Source organism: Oncorhynchus gorbuscha, linkage group LG25, assembly GCF_021184085.1.
Source record: "Oncorhynchus gorbuscha isolate QuinsamMale2020 ecotype Even-year linkage group LG25, OgorEven_v1.0, whole genome shotgun sequence".
Taxonomy (NCBI): Eukaryota; Metazoa; Chordata; class Actinopteri; order Salmoniformes; family Salmonidae; genus Oncorhynchus; species Oncorhynchus gorbuscha.
Genome location: NC_060197.1, coordinates 50,913,517 through 50,937,509, shown reverse-complemented (window position 1 = coordinate 50,937,509; position 23,993 = coordinate 50,913,517). Strand labels below are relative to the sequence as shown.

The window sequence follows — 23,993 nt, the reverse complement described above, 5'->3', positions numbered from 1 at the left end:
TGGAGTCTCCCAGAGCAGCACTAGGCTACTGGAGATTTACCGTCTACTGTACGGGACTGAGATGAGTGTGAGGTGAGGGTAAAGAGGCAGGCATCATGTTACCATCTCGAGACATCACGGTCCCTCACGTCACCTTCAGCGGCACCAGGGTAAGAAACTCCTTTCTACATGTTTCACCTCTCTCCCTTTCCTCCTATCTCTCCTCTGCTCTCTTAAATGTTTTAGAGGCTATTAGAGAACATGTTTTTAAATATTTTAGAGGCTATAAGAGAACATGTTCTTAAATGTTTTAGAGGCTATAAGAGAACATGTTCTTAAATGTTTTAGAGGCTATTAGAGAACATGTTCTTAAATGTTTTAGAGGCTATTAGAGAACATGTTCTTAAATGTTTTAGAGGCTATTAGAGAACATGTTCTTAAATGTTTTAGAGGCTATTAGAGAACATGTTTTATTTTTCTCCTGCATGGAATTTATTTTGATCTGTAATGGTTCTGTAAGCCTAATAACTTTATATTATATATAAATATTATATTTAATTCAGAAATTGTCCACGCCTCCATATAAACATTTTAGTTGTTATTAAATTGTAGTGAGAATATCTCTTGAGAAACTTTAACCAGAAACAACACACACAAACACAACTTCTATAGGCAGAATGCCCACATTCAGACGGCTGGTCCACATTCCCTCTGTCTGAATCGGTTAGTTCCCACCGGGAGATTATTTAATCCAACGGATCTCTTCCGGTCTGATCGGTTAACTGGCCCGCAGGTACGTGCGCCAGCTGCGCGGCTCCTATTTAAAGCGCACGAGGTGTGAAACCGTCTCCCCTTCTCCTCGAGCGACGCACCGGGCACGTCGCGTTTCCATGTGTGGGAGACAGAAACACAGTCACACTTTATCTCTCCCTCTCTCTAAAAATAACCGTCTTTCTCTTGAGTGGAGAGTTCAGATTCCCTCGCCCTGCACCGGGGGCACGCGGCTGTGCGGCTGGCTGAACGGAAAGTCTGAAGCGAAAAATACCTCGCGGATAAAAATACCCCCCCCCCCCCTCTCACCCTCCACACACACACACACACACGCAAACACACACACACACATAAGGGCTGGAGGTGACGCTTAGTCCTAGTGCTGCTTCCGTTAGTGGAAAAAACGGGCACCGGAGACTTCATCCCCCTCGTAATTTACCTGGAAGGAAAGGATTCCCCCGACCACCAGAGTATCATATGCCGTTTTGTTCCGTTACATCCACTCGGGTCAGAGCGAAATTGTCAACTCTGGAACGGCCAGTTCAATGTGAACAGAAGAGGTGACAGTTTAGCATATGTGAAGTGGTAAACTAATTGATGACGCGCCAGGAGTGAATAACTGTGTAATTTTCATTTATTTTCGGGAAAAGATGGACGGCGTTTTTTGCGCACTGTTATGCACTAGGACCTTGTAGAGAGAAGAGCTAGATAAATAGTTTGTCTGTCATTTGTCGCCAAACCTAGAAGCGGTAATGTCCTGTGTCTCCCACTCCTGGTAAAGTCATTATTGTGAGTTTTGAGATGAACGTCTGAAAGTCTCTTCAAACAACCAACTAGGCTAGAGGTATGGGTTAACTCAGGGACACCTATCTAACTACTAGTGATAGTACTGCTGACCTATCTAACTATTAGTTATAGTACTGCTGACCTATCTAACTATTATAGTACTGCTGACCTATCTAACTACTAGTTATAGTCCTGCTGACCTATCTAACTACTAGTTATAGTCCTGCTGACCTATCTAACTACTAGTTATAGTCCTGCTGACCTATCTAACTACTAGTTATAGTACTGCTGACCTATCTAACTATTAGTTATAGTACTGCTGACCTATCTAACTACTAGTTATAGTACTGCTGACCTATCTAACTATTAGTTATAGTACTGCTGACCTATCTAACTACTAGTTATAGTCCTGCTGACCTATCTAACTACTAGTTATAGTACTGCTGACCTATCTAACTACTAGTTATAGTACTGCTGACCTATCTAACTATTAGTTATAGTACTGCTGACCTATCTAACTATTAGTTATAGTACTGCTGACCTATCTAACTACTAGTTATAGTACTGCTGACCTATCTAACTACTAGTTATAGTACTGCTGACCTATCTAACTATTAGTTATAGTACTGCTGACCTATCTAACTATTAGTTATAGTACTGCTGACCTATCTAACTATTAGTTATAGTACTGCTGACCTATCTAAGTGTTACTATAACTGTCTTACTGTCTCTCTCTCTCTCTCCTTCTGTCTGGTTTCTCTGTCTCCCCTTCTGTCTGGTTTTTCTGTCTCTCCTTCTGTCTGGTTTCTCTGTCTCTCCTTCTGTCTGGTTTCTCTGTCTGACTCTCTCCTTCTGTCTGGTTTCTTGTCTCTCCTTCTGTCTGGTTTCTCTGTCTCCTTCTGTCTGGTTTCTCTGTCTCTCCTTCTGTCTGGTTTCTCTGTCTCCCCTCCTTCTGTCTGGTTTCTCTGTCTCCTTCTGTCTGGTTTCTCTGTCTCTCCTCCTTCTGTCTGGTTTCTCTGTCTTCTGTCTGGTTTCTCTGTCTCCCCTCTCTCCTTCTGTCTGGTTTCTCTGTCTCCCCTCTCTCCTTCTGTCTGGTTTCTCTGTCTCCTCTCTCTCCTTCTGTCTGGTTTCTCTGTCTCCCCTCTCTCCTTCTGGCTGGTTTCTCTGTCTCCTCTCTCTCCTTCTGTCTGGTTTCTCTGTCTCCTCTCTCTCCTTCTGTCTGGTTTCTCTGTCTCCCCACTCTCCTTCTGTCTGGTTTCTCTGTCTCCCCTCTCTCCTTCTGTCTGGTTTCTCTGTCTCCCCTCTCTCCTTCTGTCTGGTTTCTCTGTCTCCTCTCTCTCCTTCTGTCTGGTTTCTCTGTCTCCTCTCTCTCCTTCTGTCTGGTTTCTCTGTCTCCCCTCTCTCATTGTGTGTGTAGGTTGCTGATGAGGACATGACCATGGGTGAAGTGTGTCCTCAGAAGAGGACCTCGACAAAGAACTATCTTCGTCTTCTCCTCCTCATCCTCGTCCCTGTTATCAGCCTGCTAACCTGTCTACTGCTGGTTCTACTGGCCTTCTCAGGTACACACACACACACACACACACACACACACACACACACACACACACACACACACACACACACACACACACACACACCACACCACACACACACACACACACACACACACCACACACACACACACACACACACATTCTTCTTCTCTCCCTTATTAATATACAAACGTCTCTCCACTTCTCCCCGACCATCACAACGTCTCTCCACTTCTCCCCCACCATTCTTCCACTTCTCCCCGACCATCACAACGTCTCTCCACTTCTCCCGACCATCACAAAGTCTCTCCACTTCTCCCCGACCATCACGTCTCTCCACTTCTCCCCGACCATCACAATGTACGACCATGACAACGTCTCCTCCCCGACCATCCACTTCTCCACCTGACCATCCCCGACCACAACGTCTCTCCACTTCTCCCGACCACAACGTTCTCCACCCCGACCATCACAACGTCTCTCCACTTCTCCACTTCTCCATGACCATCACAACGTCTCTCCACTTCTCCCCGACCATCACAACGTCTCTCCACTTCTCCCCACCATCACAACGTCTCTCCACTTCTCCATGACCATGACAACGTCTCTCCACCTCCCCCGACCATCACGTCTCTCCACTTCTCCATGACCATCTCCACTTCTCCCTGACCATCACAACGTCTCTCCACTTCTCCCCGACCCCGACCACTTCTCCATGACCATCACAACGTCTCTCACAACGTCTCTCCACTTCTCCATGACCATCACAACGTCTCTCCACTTCTCCCTGACCATCACAACGTCTCTCCACTTCTCCCCGACCATCACAACGTCTCCCCGACCTCCACTTCTCCACTTCCCGACCATCACAACGTCTCTCCACTTCTCTCCCTGACCATCACAACGTCTCTCCACTTCTCCCCGACCATCACAACGTCTCTCCACTTCTCCCTGACCATCACAACGTCTCTCCACTTCTCCCCTGACCATCCAACTCTCCACTCCCCGACCATCACAACGTCTCTCCACTTCTCCCTGACCATCACAACGTCTCTCCACTTCTCCCTGACCATCACAACGTCTCTCCACTTCTCCCTGACTTCTCCCCGACCATCACAACGTCTCTCCACTTCTCCCCGACCATCACAACGTCTCTCCACTTCTCCCCGACCATCACAACGTCTCTCCACTCTCCACCATTCTCCCTTCTGACCATCACAACGTCTCTCTCTCCACCATCACAACGTCTCTCCACTTCCCGACCATGACAACGTCTCTCCACTTCTCCCCGACCATGACAACGTCTCTCCACTTCTCCCCGACCATGACAACGTCGACCATCCAACTTCCACTTCTCCCCGACCATCCAACGTCTCTCCACCATGACCATCACAACCATCTCTCCACTTCTCCCGACCATCACAACGTCTCTCCACTTCTCCCCGACCATCACAACGTCTCTCCATCCCCGACCATCACAACGTCTCTCCACAACGTCTCTCCACTTCTCTCCGACCATCACAACGTCTCTCCACTTCTCCCCGACCTCCACGTCTCTCTCTCCCGACCATCACAACGTCTCTCCACTTCTCTGACCATCCACTTCTCCCCGACCATCACAACGTCTCTCCACTTCTCCCCGACCATCACAACGTCTCTCCACTTCTCTGACCTCCACTTCTCCACTTCCCTGACCATCACAACGTCTCTCCACTTCTCCCCTGACCATCACAACGTCTTCTCCACACTTCTTCTCCCCGACCATCACAACGTCTCTCCACTTCTCCCGACCATCACAACGTCTCTCCACTTCTCCACTTCTCCCGACCATCACAACGTCTCTCCGTCTCTCCGACTTCTCCCCGACCATCACAACGTCTCTCCCCGACCACGTCTCTCCTTCTCCCCGACCATCACAACGTCTCTCCACTTCTCCCCGACCATCACAACGTCTCTCCACTTCTCCCTGACCATCACAACGTCTCCCCGACCTCCACTTCTCCCCCTGACCATCACAACGTCTCTCCACTTCTCCCTGACCATCACAACGTCTCTCCACTTCTCCCTGACCATCACAACGTCTCTCCACTTCTCCCCGACCATCACAACGTCCAGTACCATTCCAGTGTTTTTCTTTATTTTTATTATTTTCTACATTGTAGAATAATATTGAAGACATCAACACTATGAAATAACACATATGGAATCATGTAGTAACCAAAAAAGTGTTAAACATATCAAAATATATTTTATATTTGAGATTCTTCAAAGTAGTCACCCTTTTGCCTTGATGACGGATTTGCACGCTCGTGGGATTCTCTCAACCAGCTTCATGAGGTGGTCACCTGGAATGCATTTCAATTAATACATTTGAGCCAATCAGTTGTGTTGTGACAAGGTTGGTGTGGTATACAGAAGATGGACCTATTTGGCAAAAGACCAAGTCCATATTATGGCAAGAACTGCTCAAATAAGCAAAGAGAAACGACAGTCCATCATTACTTTAAGACATAAAGGTCAGTCAATACGGAAGATTTCAAGAAATTTGAAAGTTTCTTCAAGTGCCGTCACAAAAAACATCAAGTGCTATGGTGAAACTGTCTCTCATGAGGACCGCCACAGGAAAGGAAGACCCAGAGTTACCTCTGCTGCAGAGGAGAAGTTCATTAGTTACCAGCCTCAGAAATTGCAGCCCAAATAAATGCTTCACAGAGTTCAAGTAACAGACACATCTCAACATCAACTGTTCAGAGGAGACTGTGTGAATCAGGACTTCATGGTTGAATTGCTGCAAAGAAACCACAACTAAAGGACACCAATAAGAAGAAGAAGAGACTTTCTCCAAGAAACACAAACAATGGCGCAGGTGGTCCTAGTGGGTTCAATCCCCGGGACCACCCATACGTAGAATGTATGCACACATGACTGTAAGTCGCTTTGGATAAAAGCGTCTGCTAAATGGCATATATTATTATTATTATTAGGTGAACGGATGTGTAGTTCCCACCATGAAGCATGGAGGAGGAGGTGTGATGGAGTGGGGGTGCTTTGCTGGTGACACTGCCCTGAATGACAGGTTGCCACTGAGACTATATAGTATTGATTAATCAACTGTTATCAGAACGTCTATCTCTTCAATATATAGACTGTATAGTATTGATTAATCAACTGTTATCAGAACGTCTATCTCTTCAATATATAGACTGTATAGTATTGATTAATTGACTGTTATCAGAACGTCTATCTCTTCAATATATAGACTGTATAGTATTGATTAATCGACTGTTATCAGAACGTCTATCTCTTCAATATATAGACTGTATAGTATTGATTAATCAACTGTTATCAGAACGTCTATCTCTTCAATATATAGACTGTATCGTATTGATTAATCAACTGTATCGTATTGATTAATCGACTGTATCGTATTGATTAATCGACTGTATCGTATTGATTAATCGACTGTATCGTATTGATTAATTGACTGTATCGTCACCAGACTATAAGATTCCTCCTGTGTTTGTTGTGTTTCAGGAATCTTTGGGAATGTTTTCTTTATGGGAGTAGAGTCAGGAGAGTCGGACCCCCTATTCGGCACGGCGTACCCTGTCTCCACGGACACTCCGTTCACCGCTATCGGGACCTCTCCCTTTAACCCTAACGTGACCGGACCTGCCAGGACAGCGACCGCAGACCGACCCGACCGTGAACACAACCTCAAACCAACTGGAACTCACTATATTCCACACACGGACACTACTGTCACACACTCCTCTTCATCCTCTTCTTACTTCTCTTCCACTACTCCTCCCACCGTGGTTCACACAGACCCTCGTGATTTGGTGACCTCTATCACATCACTTGGCACCTCCTTGCCAATAAGCACCGCCCAAGATCCTTCAAGTCCCGCCTCCAACCAAGGTAAGAACCCCCTCTTTCTCTCTCTCTCTCTCTCTTTCTCTCATTCAATTCAATAGACTTTATGACCTGGTAGTAGACCAGTGTCAACATGACTGAGAAGACACATGACCTGGTAGTAGACCAGTGTCAACATGACTGAGAAGACACATGACCTGGTAGTAGACCAGTGTCAACATGACTGAGAAGACACATGACCTGGTAGTTGACCAGTGTCAACATGACTGAGAAGACACATGACCTGGTAGTAGACCAGTGTCAACATGACTGAGAAGACACATGACCTGGTAGTAGAACAGAGAAGACACACTGAGAAGACACATGACCTGGTAGTAGACCAGTCTCAACCTGACTGAGAAGACACATGACCTGGTAGTAGACCAGTGTCAACATGACTGAGAAGACACATGACCTGGTAGTTGACCAGTGTCAACATGACTGAGAAGACACATGACCTGGTAGTAGAACAGAGAAGACACACTGAGAAGACACATGACCTGGTAGTTGACCAGTCTCAACCTGACTGAGAAGACACATGACCTGGTAGTAGACCAGTGTCAATATGACTGTGAAGGCTCTGAGAGAGGTGTCAGTGGGCTGACTGTGAAGGCTCTGAGAGAGGTGTCAGTGGGCTGACTGTGAAGGCTCTGAGAGAGGTGTTAGTGGGCTGACTGTGAAGGCTCTGAGAGACTCTTGGTTGAGGTCAGTGGGCTGACTGTGAAGGCTCTGAGAGACTCTGGGTTGAGGTCAGTGGGCTGACTGTGGAGGCTCTGAGAGAGGTGTCAGTGGGCTGACTGTGAAGGCTCTGATAGGGGTGTTAGTGGGCTGACTGTGAAGGCTCTGATAGGGGTGTCAGTGGGCTGACTGTGAAGGCTCTGAGAGAGGTGTTAGTGGGCTGACTGTGAAGGCTCTGAGAGAGGTGTCAGTGGGCTGACTGTGAAGGCTCTGAGAGAGGTGTCAGTGGGCTGACTGTGAAGGCTCTGAGAGACTCTTGGTTGTCAGTGGGCTGACTGTGAAGGCTCTGAGAGACTCTGGGTTGAGGTCAGTGGGCTGACTGTGAAGGCTCTGAGAGACTCTGGGTTGAGTCAGTGGGCTGACTGTGAAGGCTCTGAGAGACTCTGGGTTGAGGTCAGTGGGCTGACTGTGAAGGCTCTGAGAGACTCTGGGTGATCAGTGGGCTGACTGTGAAGGCTCTGAGAGACTCTGGGTTGTCAGTGGGCTGACTGTGAAGGCTCTGAGAGACTCTGGGTTGAGGTCAGTGGGCTGACTGTGAACTCTCTGAGAGACTCTGGGTTGTCAGTGGGCTGACTGTGAACTCTCTGAGAGACTCTGGGTTGAGGTCAGTGGGCTGACTGTGAACGCTCTGAGAGACTCTGGGTTGAGGTCAGTGGGCTGACTGTGGCTCTGAGGGACTGGGTTGAGGTCAGTGGGCTGACTGAACGCTCTGAGAGACTCTGGGTTGAGGTCAGTGGGCTGACTGTGAACGCTCTGAGAGACTCTGGGTTGAGGTCAGTGGGCTGACTCTGAGAGACACTGGGTTGAGGTCAGTGGGCTGACTGTGAAGGCTCTGAGAGACTCTGGGTTGAGGTCAGTGGGCTGACTGTGAACGCTCTGAGAGACTCTGGGTTGAGGTCAGTGGGCTGACTGTGAAGGCTCTGAGAGACTCTGGGTTGAGGTCAGTGGGCTGACTGTGAACGCTCTGAGGGACTCTGGGTTGAGGTCAGTGGGCTGACTGTGAACGCTCTGAGAGACTCTGGGTTGAGGTCAGTGGGCTGACTGTGAAGGCTCTGAGAGACTCTGGGTTGAGGTCAGTGGGCTGACTGTGAACGCTCTGAGGGACTCTGGGTTGAGGTCAGTGGGCTGACTGTGAACGTTCTGAGAGACTCTGGGTTGAGGTCAGTGATAAAGTAATCTACCGTACTACTGCCAAGAGATGAGCCGTAGCCTACCAGTGACTATGTACAGACCCATTGTTCCACAGAGCTGGACCTAGAGTGGACTATGTACAGACCCAGTGTTCCACAGAGAGAGTCCCCTCTCAGAGTGGACCTACCAGAAGAGTCCCCTCTCAGCCTACCATTGACTATGTACAGACCCAGTGTTCCACAGAGCTCAGCCTAGGTGGACCAGTGTTACCAGGTGGACCTACCAGAAGAGTCCCCTCTCAGCCTACCATTGACTATGTACAGACCCAGTGTTCCACAGAGCTGTAGGTGGACCTACCATAGGAGTCCCCTCTCAGCCTACCATTGACTATGTACAGACCCAGTGTTCCACAGAGCTGTAGGTGGACCTACCAGAAGAGTCCCCTCTCAGCCTACCATTGACTATGTACAGACCCAGTGTTCCACAGAGCTGTAGGTGGACCTACCAGAAGAGTCCCCTCTCAGCCTACCATTGACTATGTACAGACCCAGTGTTCCACAGAGCTTCAGGAGCAGTGCTCCATTTGAGTTTTTCACTTTGTCATAGTTGTTTCTGTGGGGGCATGTGGGGAGGGAAAGGTTGTTGCTTCCTGTCTGTATGAGGGGAGGGAAAGGTTGTTGCTTCCTGTCTGTCTGTATGTGGGGAGGGAAAGGTTGTTGCTTCCTGTCTGTATGAGGGGAGGGAAAGGTTGTTGCTTCCTGTCTGTATGAGGGGAGGGAAAGGTTGTTGCTTCCTGTCTGTCTGTATGTGGGGAGGGAAAGGTTGTTACTTCCTGTCCGTCTGTGGGGAGGAAAAGGTTGTTACTTCCTGTCTCTGTATGTGGGGAGGGAAAGGTTGTTGCTTCCTGTCTGTATGAGGGGAGGGAAAGGTTGTTGCTTCCTGTATGTCTGTATGTGGGGAGGGAAAGGTTGTTACTTCCTGTCTGTCTGTATGTGGGGAGGGAAAAGTTGTTACTTCCTGTCTGTCTGTATGTGGGGAGGGAAAGGTTGTTACTTCCTGTCTGTCTGTATGTGGGGAGGGAAAGGTTGTTACTTCCTGTCTGTCTGTATGTGGGGAGCGAAAGGTTGTTACTTCCTGTCTGTCTGTATGTGGGGAGGGAAAAGTTGTTACTTCCTGTCTGTCTGTATGTGGGGAGGGAAAGGTTGTTACTTCCTGTCTGTCTGTGGGGAGGGAAAGGTTGTTGCTTCCTGTCTGTATGTGGGGAGGGAAAGGTTGTTGCTTCCTGTCTGTATGTGGGGAGGGAAAGGTTATTACTTCCTGTCTGTATGTGGGGAGGGAACGGTTATTACTTCCTGTCTGTATGTGGGGAGTGAAAGGTTATTACTTCCTGTCTGTATGTGGGGAGGGAAAGGTTGTTGCTTCCTGTCTGTATGTGGGGAGGGATTGGTAGTTACTTCCTGTCTGTATGTGGGGAGGGATTGGTAGTTACTTCCTGGTAGGTGTTTATCCCCATGACTGTTAATAGTGTCTTGTTCTTCTGCTGTTCCAGCATTCAGGTCTTCACAGACCAGTACGTTGCCTTGGGCCTGAAAGGGACTCATTTCCCCCTCTAGAATGGAGAAACTCTCTTCATTGAAGTAGGGTGACTCTGAGGGGGAATGTATGAGGAGGAAATGGAGAAACTCTTCATTGAAGGAGGGTGACTGAGGGGGGAATGGAGAAACTCTCTTCATTGAAGTAGGGTGACTCTGAGGGGGGAATGGAGAAACTCTCTTCATTGAAGTAGGGTGACTCTGAGGGGGAATGGAGAAACTCTCTTCATTGAAGGAGGGTGACTCTGAGGGGGGAATGTATGAGGAGGAAATGGAGAAACTCTCTTCATTGAAGTAGGGTGACTCTGAATGTATGAGGAGGAAATGGAGAAACTCTCTTCATTGAAGGAGGGTGACTCTGAGGGAATGACTCTGAGGGGAAATGGAGAAACTCTCTTCATTGAAGGAGGGTGACTCTGAGGGGGAATGTATGAGGAGGAAATGGAGAAACTCTCTTCATTGAAGGAGGGTGACTCTGAGGGGGAATGGAGGAACTCTCTTCATTGAAGGAGGGTGACTCTGAGGGGGGAATGGAGAAACTCTCTTCATTGAAGGAGGGTGACTCTGAGGGGGAATGGATAAACTCTCTTCATTGAAGGAGGGTGACTCTGAGGGGGAATGAAACTCTCTTCATTGAAGGAGGGTGACTCTGAGGGGGAATGGAGAAACTCTCTTCATTGGAGGGTGACTCTGAGGGGGAATGGAGAAACTCTCTTCATTGAAGGAGGGTGACTCTGAGGGGGAATGTATGAGGAGGAAATGGAGAAACTCTTCATTGAAGGAGGGTGACTCTGAGGGGGAATGTATGAGGAGGAAATGGAGAAACTCTCTTCATTGAAGGAGGGTGACTCTGAGGGGGAATGATGAGGAGGAAATGGAGAAACTCTTCATTGAAGGAGGGTGACTCTGAGGGGGGAAATGAGGAGGAAATGGAGAAACTCTCTTCATTGAAGGAGGGTGACTCTGGGGGGAATGGATAAACTCTCTTCATTGAAGGAGGGTGACTCTGAGGGGGAATGTATGAGGAGGAAATGGAGAAACTCTCTTCATTGAAGGAGGGTGACTCTGAGGGGGAATGGAGAAACTCTCTTCATTGAAGGAGGGTGACTCTGAGGGGGAATGTATGAGGAGGAAATGGAGAAACTCTTCATTGCAGGAGGGTGACTCTGAGGGGGAATGGAGAAACTCTCTTCATTGAAGGAGGGTGACTCTGAGGGGGAATGGAGAAACTCTCTTCATTGAAGGAGGGTGACTCTGAGGGGGAATGGAGAAACTCTCTTCATTGAAGGAGGGTGACTCTGAGGGGGAATGGAGAAACTCTCTTCATTGAAGGAGGGTGACTCTGAGGGGGAATGGAGAAACTCTCTTCATTGAAGGAGGGTGACTCTGAGGAGGGAATGTATGGGAAATGGAGAAACTCTCTTCATTGAAGGAGGGTGACTCTGAGGGGGAATGGAGAAACTCTCTTCATTGAAGGAGGGTGACTCTGAGGGGGAATGTATGAGGAGGAAATGGAGAAACTCTTCATTGAAGGAGGGTGACTCTGAGGGGGAATGGAGAAACTCTCTTCATTGAAGGAGGGTGACTCTGAGGGGGAATGGAGAAACTCTCTTCATTGAAGGAGGGTGACTCTGAGGGGGAATGGAGAAACTCTCTTCATTGAAGGAGGGTGACTCTGAGGGGGAATGGAGAAACTCTCTTCATTGAAGGAGGGTGACTCTGAGGGGGAATGGAGAAACTCTCTTCATTGAAGGAGGGTGACTCTGAGGGGGAATGGAGAAACTCTCTTCATTGAAGGGACTCTGAGGGGGAATGGAGAAACTCTCTTCATTGAAGGAGGGTGACTCTGAGGGGGAATGTATGAGGGGAAATGGAGAAACTCTCTTCATTGAAGGAGGGTGACTCTGAGGGGGAATGTATGAGGAGGAAATGGAGAAACTCTCTTCATTGAAGGAGGGTGACTCTGAGGGGGGAATGTATGAGGAGGAAATGGAGAAACTCTCTTCATTGAAGGAGGGTGACTCTGAGGGGGAATGGAGAAACTCTCTTCATTGAAGGAGGGTGACTCTGAGGGGGAATGGATAAACTCTCTTCATTGAAGGAGGGTGACTCTGAGGGGGAATGGAGAAACTCTCTTCATTGAAGGAGGGTGACTCTGAGGGGGAATGGAGAAACTCTCTTCATTGGAGGGTGACTCTGAGGGGGAATGGAGAAACTCTCTTCATTGAAGGAGGGTGACTCTGAGGGGGAATGTATGAGGAGGAAATGGAGAAACTCTTCATTGAAGGAGGGTGACTCTGAGGGGGGAATGTATGAGGAGGAAATGGAGAAACTCTCTTCATTGAAGGAGGGTGACTCTGAGGGGGAATGTATGAGGAGGAAATGGAGAAACTCTTCATTGAAGGAGGGTGACTCTGAGGGGGAATGTATGGAGGAAATGGAGAAACTCTCTTCATTGAAGGAGGGTGACTCTGAGGGGGAATGGATAAACTCTCTTCATTGAAGGAGGGTGACTCTGAGGGGGAATGTATGAGGAGGAAATGGAGAAACTCTCTTCATTGAAGGAGGGTGACTCTGAGGGGGAATGGAGAAACTCTCTTCATTGAAGGAGGGTGACTCTGAGGGGGAATGTATGAGGAGGAAATGGAGAAACTCTTCATTGCAGGAGGGTGACTCTGAGGGGGAATGGAGAAACTCTCTTCATTGAAGGAGGGTGACTCTGAGGGGGAATGGAGAAACTCTCTTCATTGAAGGAGGGTGACTCTGAGGGGGAATGGAGAAACTCTCTTCATTGAAGGAGGGTGACTCTGAGGGGGAATGGAGAAACTCTCTTCATTGAAGGAGGGTGACTCTGAGGGGGGAATGGAGAAACTCTCTTCATTGAAGGAGGGTGACTCTGAGGAGGGAATGTATGAGGAGGAAATGGAGAAACTCTCTTCATTGAAGGAGGGTGACTCTGAGGGGGGAATGGAGAAACTCTCTTCATTGAAGGAGGGTGACTCTGAGGGGGAATGTATGAGGAGGAAATGGAGAAACTCTTCATTGCAGGAGGGTGACTCTGAGGGGGAATGGAGAAACTCTCTTCATTGAAGGAGGGTGACTCTGAGGGGGAATGGAGAAACTCTCTTCATTGAAAGGGTGGAGGGGGAATGAAACTCTCTTCATTGAAGGAGGGTGAGGGGGAATGGAGAAACTCTCTTCATTGAAGGAGGGTGACTCTGAGGGGGAATGGGGAAAATTGAAGGAGGGTGACTCTGAGACTCTCTTCATTGAAGGAGGGTGACTCTGAGGGGGAATGGAGAAACTCTCTTCATTGAAGGAGGGTGACTCTGAGGGGGAATGGAGAAACTCTCTTCATTGAAGGAGGGTGACTCTGAGGGGGAATGGAGAAACTCTCTTCATTGAAGGAGGGTGACTCTGAGGGGGAATGGAGAAACTCTCTTCATTGAAGGAGGGTGACTCTGAGGGGGAATGGAGAAACTCTCTTCATTGAAGGAGGGTGACTCTGAGGGGGGAATGGAGAAACTCTCTTCATTGAAGGAGGGTGACTCTGAGGGGGGAATGTATGAGGAGGAAATGGAGGAACTCTCTTCATTGAAGGAGGGTGACTCTGAGGGGGGAATGTATGAGGAGGAAATGGAGAAACTCTCTTCATTGAAGGAGGGTGACTCTGAGGGGGGAATGGAGAAACTCTCTTCATTGAAGGAGGGTGACTCTGAGGGGGGAATGTATGTGGCACAGAGGAAGACGTTTTAATCTGTTAAAATAGTCTCCTTGTTGATTTTTAACCATGTAAATAATTCTCCAGTTTCGATCAATTCGATTGAATTAGATCAGATTCATACCATATTAGCATTCCCCCTGAGTCTCCTTCCTGTCCTGAGTCTCCTTCCTGTCCTGAGTCTCCTTCCTGTCCTGAGTCTCTGCCCTGTCCTGAGTCTCTGCCCTGTCCTGAGTCTCTGCCCTGTCCTGAGTCTCCTTCCTGTCCTGAGTCTCCTTCCTGTCCTGAGTCTCCTTCCTGTCCTGAGTCTCCTTCCTGTCCTGAGTCTCCTTCCTGTCCTGAGTCTCTGCCCTGTCCTGAGTCTCTGCCCTGTCCTGAGTCTCCTTCCTGTCCTGAGTCTCCTTCCTGTCCTGAGTCTCCTTCCTGTCCTGAGTCTCTGCCCTGTCCTGAGTCTCTGCCCTGTCCTGAGTCTCTGCCCTGTCCTGAGTCTCTGCCCTGTCCTGAATCTCTGCCCTGTCCTGAGTCTCTGCCCTGTCCTGAGTCTCTGCCCTGTCCTGAGTCTCTGCCCTGTCCTGAGTCTCTGCCCTGTCCTGAGTCTCTGCCCTGTCCTGAGTCTCTGCCCTGTCCTGAGTCTCTGCCCTGTCCTGAGTCTCTGCCCTGTCCTGAGTCTCTGCCCTGTCCTGAGTCTCTGCCCTGTCCTGAGTTTCTGCCCTGTCCTGAGTCTCTGCCCTGTCCTGAGTCTCTGCCCTGTCCTGAGTCTCTGCCCTGTCCTGAGTCTCTGCCCTGTCCTGAGTCTCTGCCCTGTCCTGAGTCTCTGCCCTGTCCTGAGTCTCTGCCCTGTCCTGAGTCTCTGCCCTGTCCTGAGTCTCTGCCCTGTCCTGAGTCTCTGCCCTGTCCTGAGTCTCTGCCCAGTCCTGAGTCTCTGCCCTGTCCTGAGTCTCTGCCCTGTCCTGAGTCTCTGCCCTGTCCTGAGTCTCTGCCCTGTCCTGAGTCTCTGCCCTGTCCTGAGTCTCTGCCCTGTCCTGAGTCTCTGCCCTGTCCTGAATCTCTGCCCTGTCCTGAGTCTCTGCCCTGTCCTGAATCTCTGCCCTGTCCTGAGCCTCTGCCCTGTCCTGAGCCTCTGCCCTGTCCTGAGCCTCTGCCCTGTCCTGAGCCTCTGCCCTGTCCTGAGCCTCTGCCCTGTCCTGAGCCTCTGCCCTGTCCTGAGTCTCCTTCCTGTCCTGAGTCTCCTTCCTGTCCTGAGTCTCCTTCCTGTCCTGAGTCTCCTTCCTGTCCTGAGTCTCCTTCCTGTCCTGAGTCTCCTTCCTGTCCTGAGTCTCCTTCCTGTCCTGAGTCTCCTTCCTGTCCTGAGTCTCTGCCCTGTCCTGAGTCTCCTTCCTGTCCTGAGTCTCCTTCCTGTCCTGAGTCTCCTTCCTGTCCTGAGTCTCCTTCCTGTCCTGAGTCTCCTTCCTGTCCTGAGTCTCCTTCCTGTCCTGAGTCTCTGCCCTGTCCTGAGTCTCTGCCCTGTCCTGAGTCTCTGCCCTGTCCTGAGTCTCTGCCCTGTCCTGAGTCTCTGCCCTGTCCTGAGTCTCTGCCCTGTCCTGAGTCTCTGCCCTGTCCTGAGTCTCTGCCCTGTCCTGAGCCTCTGCCCTCTGCCCTGTCCTGAGTCTCTGCCCTGTCCTGAGTCTCTGCCCTGTCCTGAGTCTCTGCCCTGTCCTGAGTCTCTGCCCTGTCCTGAGTCTCTGCCCTGTCCTGAGTCTCTGCCCTGTCCTGAGTCTCTGCCCTGTCCTGAGTCTCTGCCCTGTCCTGAGTCTCTGCCCTGTCCTGAGTCTCTGCCCTGTCCTGAGTCTCTGCCCTGTCCTGAGTCTCTGCCCTGTCCTGAGTCTCTGCCCTGTCCTGAGTCTCTGCCCTGTCCTGAGTTTCTGCCCTGTCCTGAGTCTCTGCCCTGTCCTGAGTCTCTGCCCTGTCCTGAGTCTCTGCCCTGTCCTGAGTCTCTGCCCTGTCCTGAGTCTCTGCCCAGTCCTGAGTCTCTGCCCAGTCCTGAGTCTCTGCCCTGTCCTGAGCCTCTGCCCTGTCTTGAGCCTCTGCCCTGTCTTGAGCCTCTGCCCTGTCTTGAGCCTCTGCCCTGTCTTGAGCCTCTGCCCTGTCCTGAGTCTCTGCCCTGCCCTGAGTAAAAAAAAGGGTTTGTTTTCTAATTCTTTGTGTATCTATGTAATCTGAGGGAAATATGTCTCTCTATGTTCATACATTGGGCAGGAGGTTAGGAAGTGCAGTTCAGTTTCCACCTCTTCTTGTGGGCAGTAGTGAGCACATCGCCTCCTAAACTACATGACTGGAAGTTAACGGTTATTATCAACGGTTATCAATGATCATTATTATGCTCTAACATTTCTCTCCCCCTCTTTCCCACCTTTCTCTCTTCCCCCCTCTGTCTCTCCAACCCCCCCCTTTCTCTCTCCCCATGTCTCTCATCTCTCTCCCCATGTCTCTCTCTCTCCTCCCCATGTCTCTCATCTCTCTCCCCATGTCTCTCTCTCTCCTCCCCATGTCTCTCATCTCTCTCCCCATGTCTCTCTCTCTCCTCCCCATGTCTCTCATCTCTCTCCCCATGTCTCTCATCTCTCTCCCCATGTCTCTCTCTCTCCTCCCCATGTCTCTCATCTCTCTCCCCATGTCTCTCATCTCTCTCCCCATGTCTCTCTCTCTCCTCCCCATGTCTCTCATCTCTCTCCCCATGTCTCTCATCTCTCTCCCCATGGCTCTCATCTCTCTCCCCATGTCTCTCTCTCTCTCCCCATGTCTCTCATCTCTCTCCCCATGTCTCTCATCTCTCTCCCCATGTCTCTCTCTCTCTCCCCATGTCTCTCATCTCTCTCCCCATGTCTCTCTCTCTCCTCCCCATGTCTCTCATCTCTCTCCCCATGTCTCTCATCTCTCTCCCCATGTCTCTCTCTCTCCTCCCCATGTCTCTCATCTCTCTCCCCATGTCTCTCTCTCTCCTCCCCATGTCTCTCATCTCTCTCCCCATGTCTCTCATCTCCCCTCTCTCCCCATGTCTCTCTCTCTCTCCCCATGTCTCTCATCTCTCTCCCCATGTCTCTCATCTCTCTCCCCATGTCTCTCTCTCTCCTCCCCATGTCTCTCATCTCTCTCCCCATGTCTCTCATCTCTCTCCCCATGGCTCTCATCTCTCTCCCCATGTCTCTCTCTCTCCTCCCCATGTCTCTCATCTCTCTCCCCATGTCTCTCATCTCTCTCCCCATGTCTCTCATCTCTCTCCCCATGGCTCTCATCTCTCTCCCCATGTCTCTCTCTCTCCTCCCCATGTCTCTCATCTCTCTCCCCATGTCTCTCATCTCTCTCCCCATGTCTCTCTCTCTCCTCCCCATGTCTCTCATCTCTCTCCCCATGTCTCTCATCTCTCTCCCCATGTCTCTCATCTCTCTCCCCATGTCTCTCATCTCTCTCCCCATGTCTCTCTCTCTCCCCTCTCCTCCCCATGTCTCTCATCTCTCTCCCCATGTCTCTCATCTCTCTCCCCATGTCTCTCTCTCTCCTCCCCATGTCTCTCATCTCTCTCCCCATGTCTCTCATCTCTCTCCCCATGGCTCTCATCTCTCTCCCCATGGCTCTCATCTCTCTCCCCATGTCTCTCTCTCTCCTCCCCATGTCTCTCATCTCTCTCCCCATGTCTCTCATCTCTCTCCCCATGTCTCTCATCTCTCTCCCCATGGCTCTCATCTCTCTCCCCATGTCTCTCTCTCTCCTCCCCATGTCTCTCATCTCTCTCCCCATGTCTCTCATCTCTCTCCCCATGTCTCTCTCTCTCCTCCCCATGTCTCTCATCTCTCTCCCCATGTCTCTCATCTCTCTCCCCATGTCTCTCTCTCTCCTCCCCATGTCTCTCATCTCTCTCCCCATGTCTCTCATCTCTCTCCCCATGTCTCTCTCTCTCCTCCCCATGTCTCTCATCTCTCTCCCCATGTCTCTCATCTCTCTCCCCATGTCTCTCTCTCTCCTCCCCATGTCTCTCATCTCTCTCCCCATGTCTCTCATCTCTCTCCCCATGTCTCTCATCTCTCTCCCCATGTCTCTCTCTCTCCTCCCCATGTCTCTCATCTCTCTCCCCATGTCTCTCATCTCTCTCCCCATGTCTCTCATCTCTCTCCCCATGTCTCTCATCTCTCCTCCCCATGTCTCTCATCTCTCTCCCCATGTCTCTCATCTCTCTCCCCATGTCTCTCATCTCTCTCCCCATGTCTCTCTCTCTCCTCCCCATGTCTCTCATCTCTCTCCCCATGTCTCTCATCTCTCTCCCCATGTCTCTCATCTCTCCTCCCCATGTCTCTCATCTCTCCTCCCCATGTCTCTCATCTCTCTCCCCATGTCTCTCATCTCTCTCCCCATGTCTCTCATCTCCCCTCCCCATGTCTCTCTCTCTCCCCCTACAGACTGTGTCCTGATCTCAGAAGCCCAGTGCACCATGCTTCCCTATAACCAGACGTCTCAGTCACCGGGGCTAGCGGTGGTGAGGGCCTCGGAGGTTGACATGTTTCTCTCTCTCCCCCCCCCCCTACAGACTGTGTCCTGATCTCAGAAGCCCAGTGCACCATGCTTCCCTATAACCAGACGTCTCAGTCACCGGGGCTATGCGGTGGTGAGGGCCTCGGAGGTTGACATGTTTCTCTCTCTCCCCCCCCCTACAGACTGTGTCCTGATCTCAGAAGCCCAGTGCACCATGCTTCCCTATAACCAGACGTCTCAGTCACCGGGGCTAGCGGTGGTGAGGGCCTCGGAGGTTGACATGTTTCTCAAGTTCTTTTCCTATTTACACCGGCTCGGCTGCTACAGACACATCATGCTGTTTGGCTGCACGCTTGCTCTACCAGAATGCATCACTCCACACCACGGACAACCCAGGTAGGGGAGTGTGTGTGTGTTGGTACAGTGCTGTTACTTCTCCTAAATGACTATTTATTACCCCTCTCCTCCTCTCCATTCATATTATTATTACCCCTCTCCTCCTCTCCTCCTCTCCATTCATATTATTATTACCCCTCTCCTCCTCTCCTCCTCTCCTCCTCTCCATTCATATTATTATTACCCCTCTCCCCCTCTCCTCCTCTCCATTCATATTATTATTACCCCTCTCCTCCTCTCCTCCTCTCCATTCATATTATTATTACCCCTCTCCTCCTCTCCATTCATATTATTATTACCCCTCTCCCCCTCTCCTCCTCTCCTCCTCTCCTCCTCTCCTCCTCTCCATTCATATTATTATTACCCCTCTCCTCCTCTCCTCCTCTCCATTCATATTATTATTACCCCTCTCCCCCTCTCCTCCTCTCCATTCATATTATTATTACCCCTCTCTCCCCTCTCCTCCTCTCCATTCATATTATTATTACCCCTCTCCTCCTCTCCTCCTCTCCATTCATATTATTATTACCCCTCTCCTCCTCCTCTCCTCCTCTCCATTCATATTATTATTACCCCTCTCCCCCTCTCCTCCTCTCCATTCATATTATTATTACCCCTCTCCTCCTCTCCATTCATATTATTATTACCCCTCTCCCCCTCTCCTCCTCTCCATTCATATTATTATTACCCCTCTCCTCCTCTCCATTCATATTATTATTACCCCTCTCCTCCTCTCCTCCTCTCCATTCATATTATTATTACCCCTCTCCTCCTCTCCTCCTCTCCATTCATATTATTATTACCCCTCCTCCTCTCCCTCCCTCCCTCTCCTCTCCTCCTCTCCTCCTCTCCATTCATATTATTATTACCCCTCTCCCCCCCCTCTCCTCCTCTCCTCCTCTCCTCCTCTCCATTCATATTATTATTACCCCTCTCCTCCTCTCCATTCATATTATTATTACCCCTCTCCTCCTCTCCCCCTCTCCTCCTCCTCCCCCTCTCCTCCTCTCCATTCATATTATTATTACCCCTCTCCCCCTCTCCTCCTCTCCATTCATATTATTATTACCCCTCTCCTCCTCTCCTCCTCTCCATTCATATTATTATTACCCCTCTCCCCCCTCCTCTCCTCCTCTCCTCCTCTCCCCCTCTCCATTCATATTATTATTACCCCTCTCCTCCTCTCCCCCTCTCCTCCTCTCCATTCATATTATTATTACCCCTCTCCTCCTCTCCCCCTCTCCTCCTCTCCCCCTCTCCATTCATATTATTATTACCCCTCTCCTCCTCTCCCCCTCTCCTCCTCTCCCCCTCTCCATTCATATTATTATTACCCCTCTCCTCCTCTCCTCCTCTCTCCCCTCTCCATTCATATTATTATTACCCCTCTCCTCCTCTCCTCCTCTCCATTCATATTATTATTACCCCTCTCCTCCTCTCCTCCTCTCCTCCTCTCCATTCATATTATTATTACCCCTCTCCTCCTCTCCTCCTCTCCATTCATATTATTATTACCCCTCTCCTCCTCTCCTCCTCTCCATTCATATTATTATTACCCCTCTCCTCCTCTCCTCCTCTCCTCCTCTCCTCCTCTCCATTCATATTATTATTACCCCTCTCCTCCTCTCCATTCATATTATTATTACCCCTCGCCTCCTCTCCTCCTCTCCATTCATATTATTATTACCCCTCTCCTCCTCTCCTCCTCTCCATTCATATTATTATTACCCCTCTCCTCCTCTCCTCCTCTCCTCCTCTCCATTCATATTATTATTACCCCCTCTCCTCCTCTCCTCCTCTCCATTCATATTATTATTACCCCTCTCCTCCTCTCCTCCTCTCCATTCATATTATTATTACCCCTCTCCTCCTCCTCCTCTCCTCCTCTCCTCCTCTCCAATCATATTATTATTACCCCTCTCCTCCTCTCCATTCATATTATTATTACCCCCTCCTCCTCTCCATTCATATTATTATTACCCCTCTCCTCCTCTCCATTCATATTATTATTACCCCTCGCCTCCTCTCCCCCTCTCCTCCTCTCCTCCTCTCCATTCATATTATTATTACCCCTCTCCTCATCTCCTCCTCTCCATTCATATTATTATTACCCCTCTCCTCCTCTCCTCCTCTCCTCCTCTCCATTCATTATTATTATTACCCCTCTCCCTCCTCTCCCCCTCTCCTCCTCTCCATTCATATTATTATTACCCCTCTCCTCCTCTCCTCCTCTCCATTCTCTCCTCCTCTCCATTCATATTATTATTACCCCTCTCCTCCTCTCCTCCTCTCCATTCATATTATTATTACCCCTCCTCCTCCTCTCCTCCTCTCCATTCATTCATATTATTATTACCCCTCTCCTCCTCTCCTCCTCTCCATTCCATATCATATTATTATTACCCCTCTCCTCTCCTCTCCCCCTCTCCATTCATATTATTATTACCCCTCTCCTCCTCTCCATTCATATTATTATTACCCCTCTCCTCCTCTCCCCCTCTCCATTCATATTATTATTACCCCTCGCCTCCTCTCCCCCTCTCCTCCTCTCCTCCTCTCCATTCATATTATTATTACCCCTCTCCTCCTCTCCTCCTCTCCATTCATATTATTATTACCCCTCTCCCCCTCTCTCCCCTCTCCATTCATATTATTATTACCCCTCTCCTCCTCTCCTCCTCTCCATTCATATTATTATTACCCCTCCCCCCCCTCTCCTCCTCTCCATTCATATTATTATTACCCCTCTCCCCCTCTCCTCCTCTCCATTCATATTATTATTACCCCCTCTCCCCCTCTCCTCCTCTCCAATCATATTATTATTACCCCTCTCCTCCTCTCCCCATTCATATTATTATTACCCCTCTCCCTCCTCTCCTCCTCTCCAATCATATTATTATTACCCCTCTCCTCCTCTCCCCCTCTCCTCCTCTCCATTCATATTATTATTACCCCTCTCCCCCTCTCCATTCATATTATTATTACCCCTCTCCCCCTCCCCCTCTCCTCCTCTCCATTCATATTATTATTACCCCTCTCCCCCTCTCCATTCATATTATTATTACCCCTCTCCTCCTCTCCTCCTCTCCTCCTCTCCATTCATATTATTATTACCCCTCTCCTCCTCTCCTCCTCTCCAATCATATTATTATTACCCCTCTCCTCCTCTCCATTCATATTATTATTACCCCTCTTCTCCTCTCCATTCATATTATTATTACCCCCTCTCCCCTCTCCTCCTCTCCATTCATATTATTATTACCCCTCTCCCACTCTCCCCCTCTCCTCCTCTCCATTCATATTATTATTACCCCTCTCCCCCTCTCCATTCATATTATTATTACCCCTCTAGCTAGCTAACAAGTGCACTTTAACTTGAAATGAAAACCACTTTGTCAAAATTTGAAATGTGTAATATCTGAAAATGTCGCTTGCTAGTCTATCTTACCCGTTTCCATCATGGTTGGACACTTCTCTCTGCTCCGGATGCCATGGTTGCCCTCTAGTTTGAAGATGTAATCCTGAGACAGGTGTTTTTTCCATCTCTTTAGCTATCATACTTTAATTCCACTGATTTAAAAACTCGGTCCTCCAGCAAGTGGAGAGCAACACTGATGCAGTTCTACTACGTGATGTCTTTAAAAAGTATCATGAGACAGGATTACCTCCATATACTCACCAGCTCACATTATAGACAGAAACGTCCTATATGGCAGACCCAACCAAACTTATATCTCTGCATGTCCAGCCCACTCAGTATCTCAGCCAATCATGGCAAGCGGGAAGGTGGCCATAATGTTGAATTGGCGTGTGAAGTAGCGACTCTAGACTCTGCACCGAGTTTCCTGAAATGGGTCACGATTGAATATGGCAACTTTCAGAATGAATCTAACCACTTTTAATTTTTAATTTGACAAATATTTGTTGTGTAAAGTCTCTCCAAACCAGTCTTTTTTTATTGTTCATAAATACTTTTCGTAATAATATATATATAACATACATCGGAGTATTTAAAAAATCTACCAATTGGTGCTGAACAGGAGACAAATATATCCTGTCATTGATCCCTAATATTCTGAGCATTTCTCTGCATATTGTATATTCTAGTGAGTCTGTCCAGAAAACTCTTATTAACCTGTTGCGATGAGCAATCCCGTATCCGGGAGCGTAATTATAGCCTCAAGCTCATTACCATAACGCAACGTTAACTATTCATGAAAATCGCAAATGAAATTAAATAAATATATTGGCTCACAAGCTTAGCCTTTTGTTAACAACACTGTCATATCAGATTTTCAAAATATGATTTTCAACCATAGCTACACAAGCATTTGTGTAAGAGTATTGATAGCTAGCATAGCATTAAGCCTAGCATTCAGCAGGCAACATTTTCACAAAAACAAGAAAAGCATTCAAATAAAATAATTTACCTTTGAAGAACTTCGGATGTTTTCAATGAGGAGACTCTCAGTTAGATAGCAAATGTTCATTTTTTCCAAAAAGATTATTTGTTTAGGAGAAATCGCTCCGTTTTGTTCATCACGTTTGGCTAAGAAAAAACCCTGAAAATTCAGTCATTACAACACAAACTTTTTTCCAAATTAACTCCATAATATCGACAGAAACATGGCAAACGTTGTTTAGAATCAATCCTCAAGGTGTTTTTCACATATCTATTCGATGATAAATCAGAGATGGCAGTTTGGTTTCTCCTCTGTTCAAAATGGAAAAATGCACCTGGAGATTACGCAATAGTTTAAACAGAGGACACCAAGCGGACACCTGATAAATGTAGTCTCTTATGGTCAATTTTCTAACGATATGCGTACAAATACGTCACAATGCTGCAAACACCTTGGGGAAACGACAGAAAGTGTAGGCTCATTCCTTGCGCATTCACAGCCATATAAGGAGACATTGGAACAC

The 23,993-nt window shown here is 48.8% G+C and overlaps 2 protein-coding genes across 2 annotated transcripts in view; both read left to right on the top strand.

Moving 5' to 3' along the window:
* On the top strand, nucleotides 1–18,738 carry LOC124013895. Its single transcript, XM_046328445.1, has 4 exons — nucleotides 1–149; nucleotides 2,954–3,098; nucleotides 6,606–6,992; nucleotides 18,599–18,738. Exons 1-4 carry the CDS (start codon nucleotides 96–98, stop codon nucleotides 18,736–18,738), a joined length of 726 nt encoding a protein of 241 aa, XP_046184401.1. The 5' UTR covers nucleotides 1–95.
* A 106-nt stretch (nucleotides 18,739–18,844) lies between these two features.
* corin (corin, serine peptidase) overlaps nucleotides 18,845–23,993 on the top strand; it is a 71,452-nt gene continuing 66,303 nt past the window's right edge. The window contains exon 1 of the mRNA XM_046329647.1: nucleotides 18,845–19,067. Within this exon, the coding sequence (XP_046185603.1) occupies nucleotides 18,886–19,067 (182 nt within the window). The 5' untranslated portion in view covers nucleotides 18,845–18,885. The remainder of the gene's footprint in view (nucleotides 19,068–23,993) is intronic.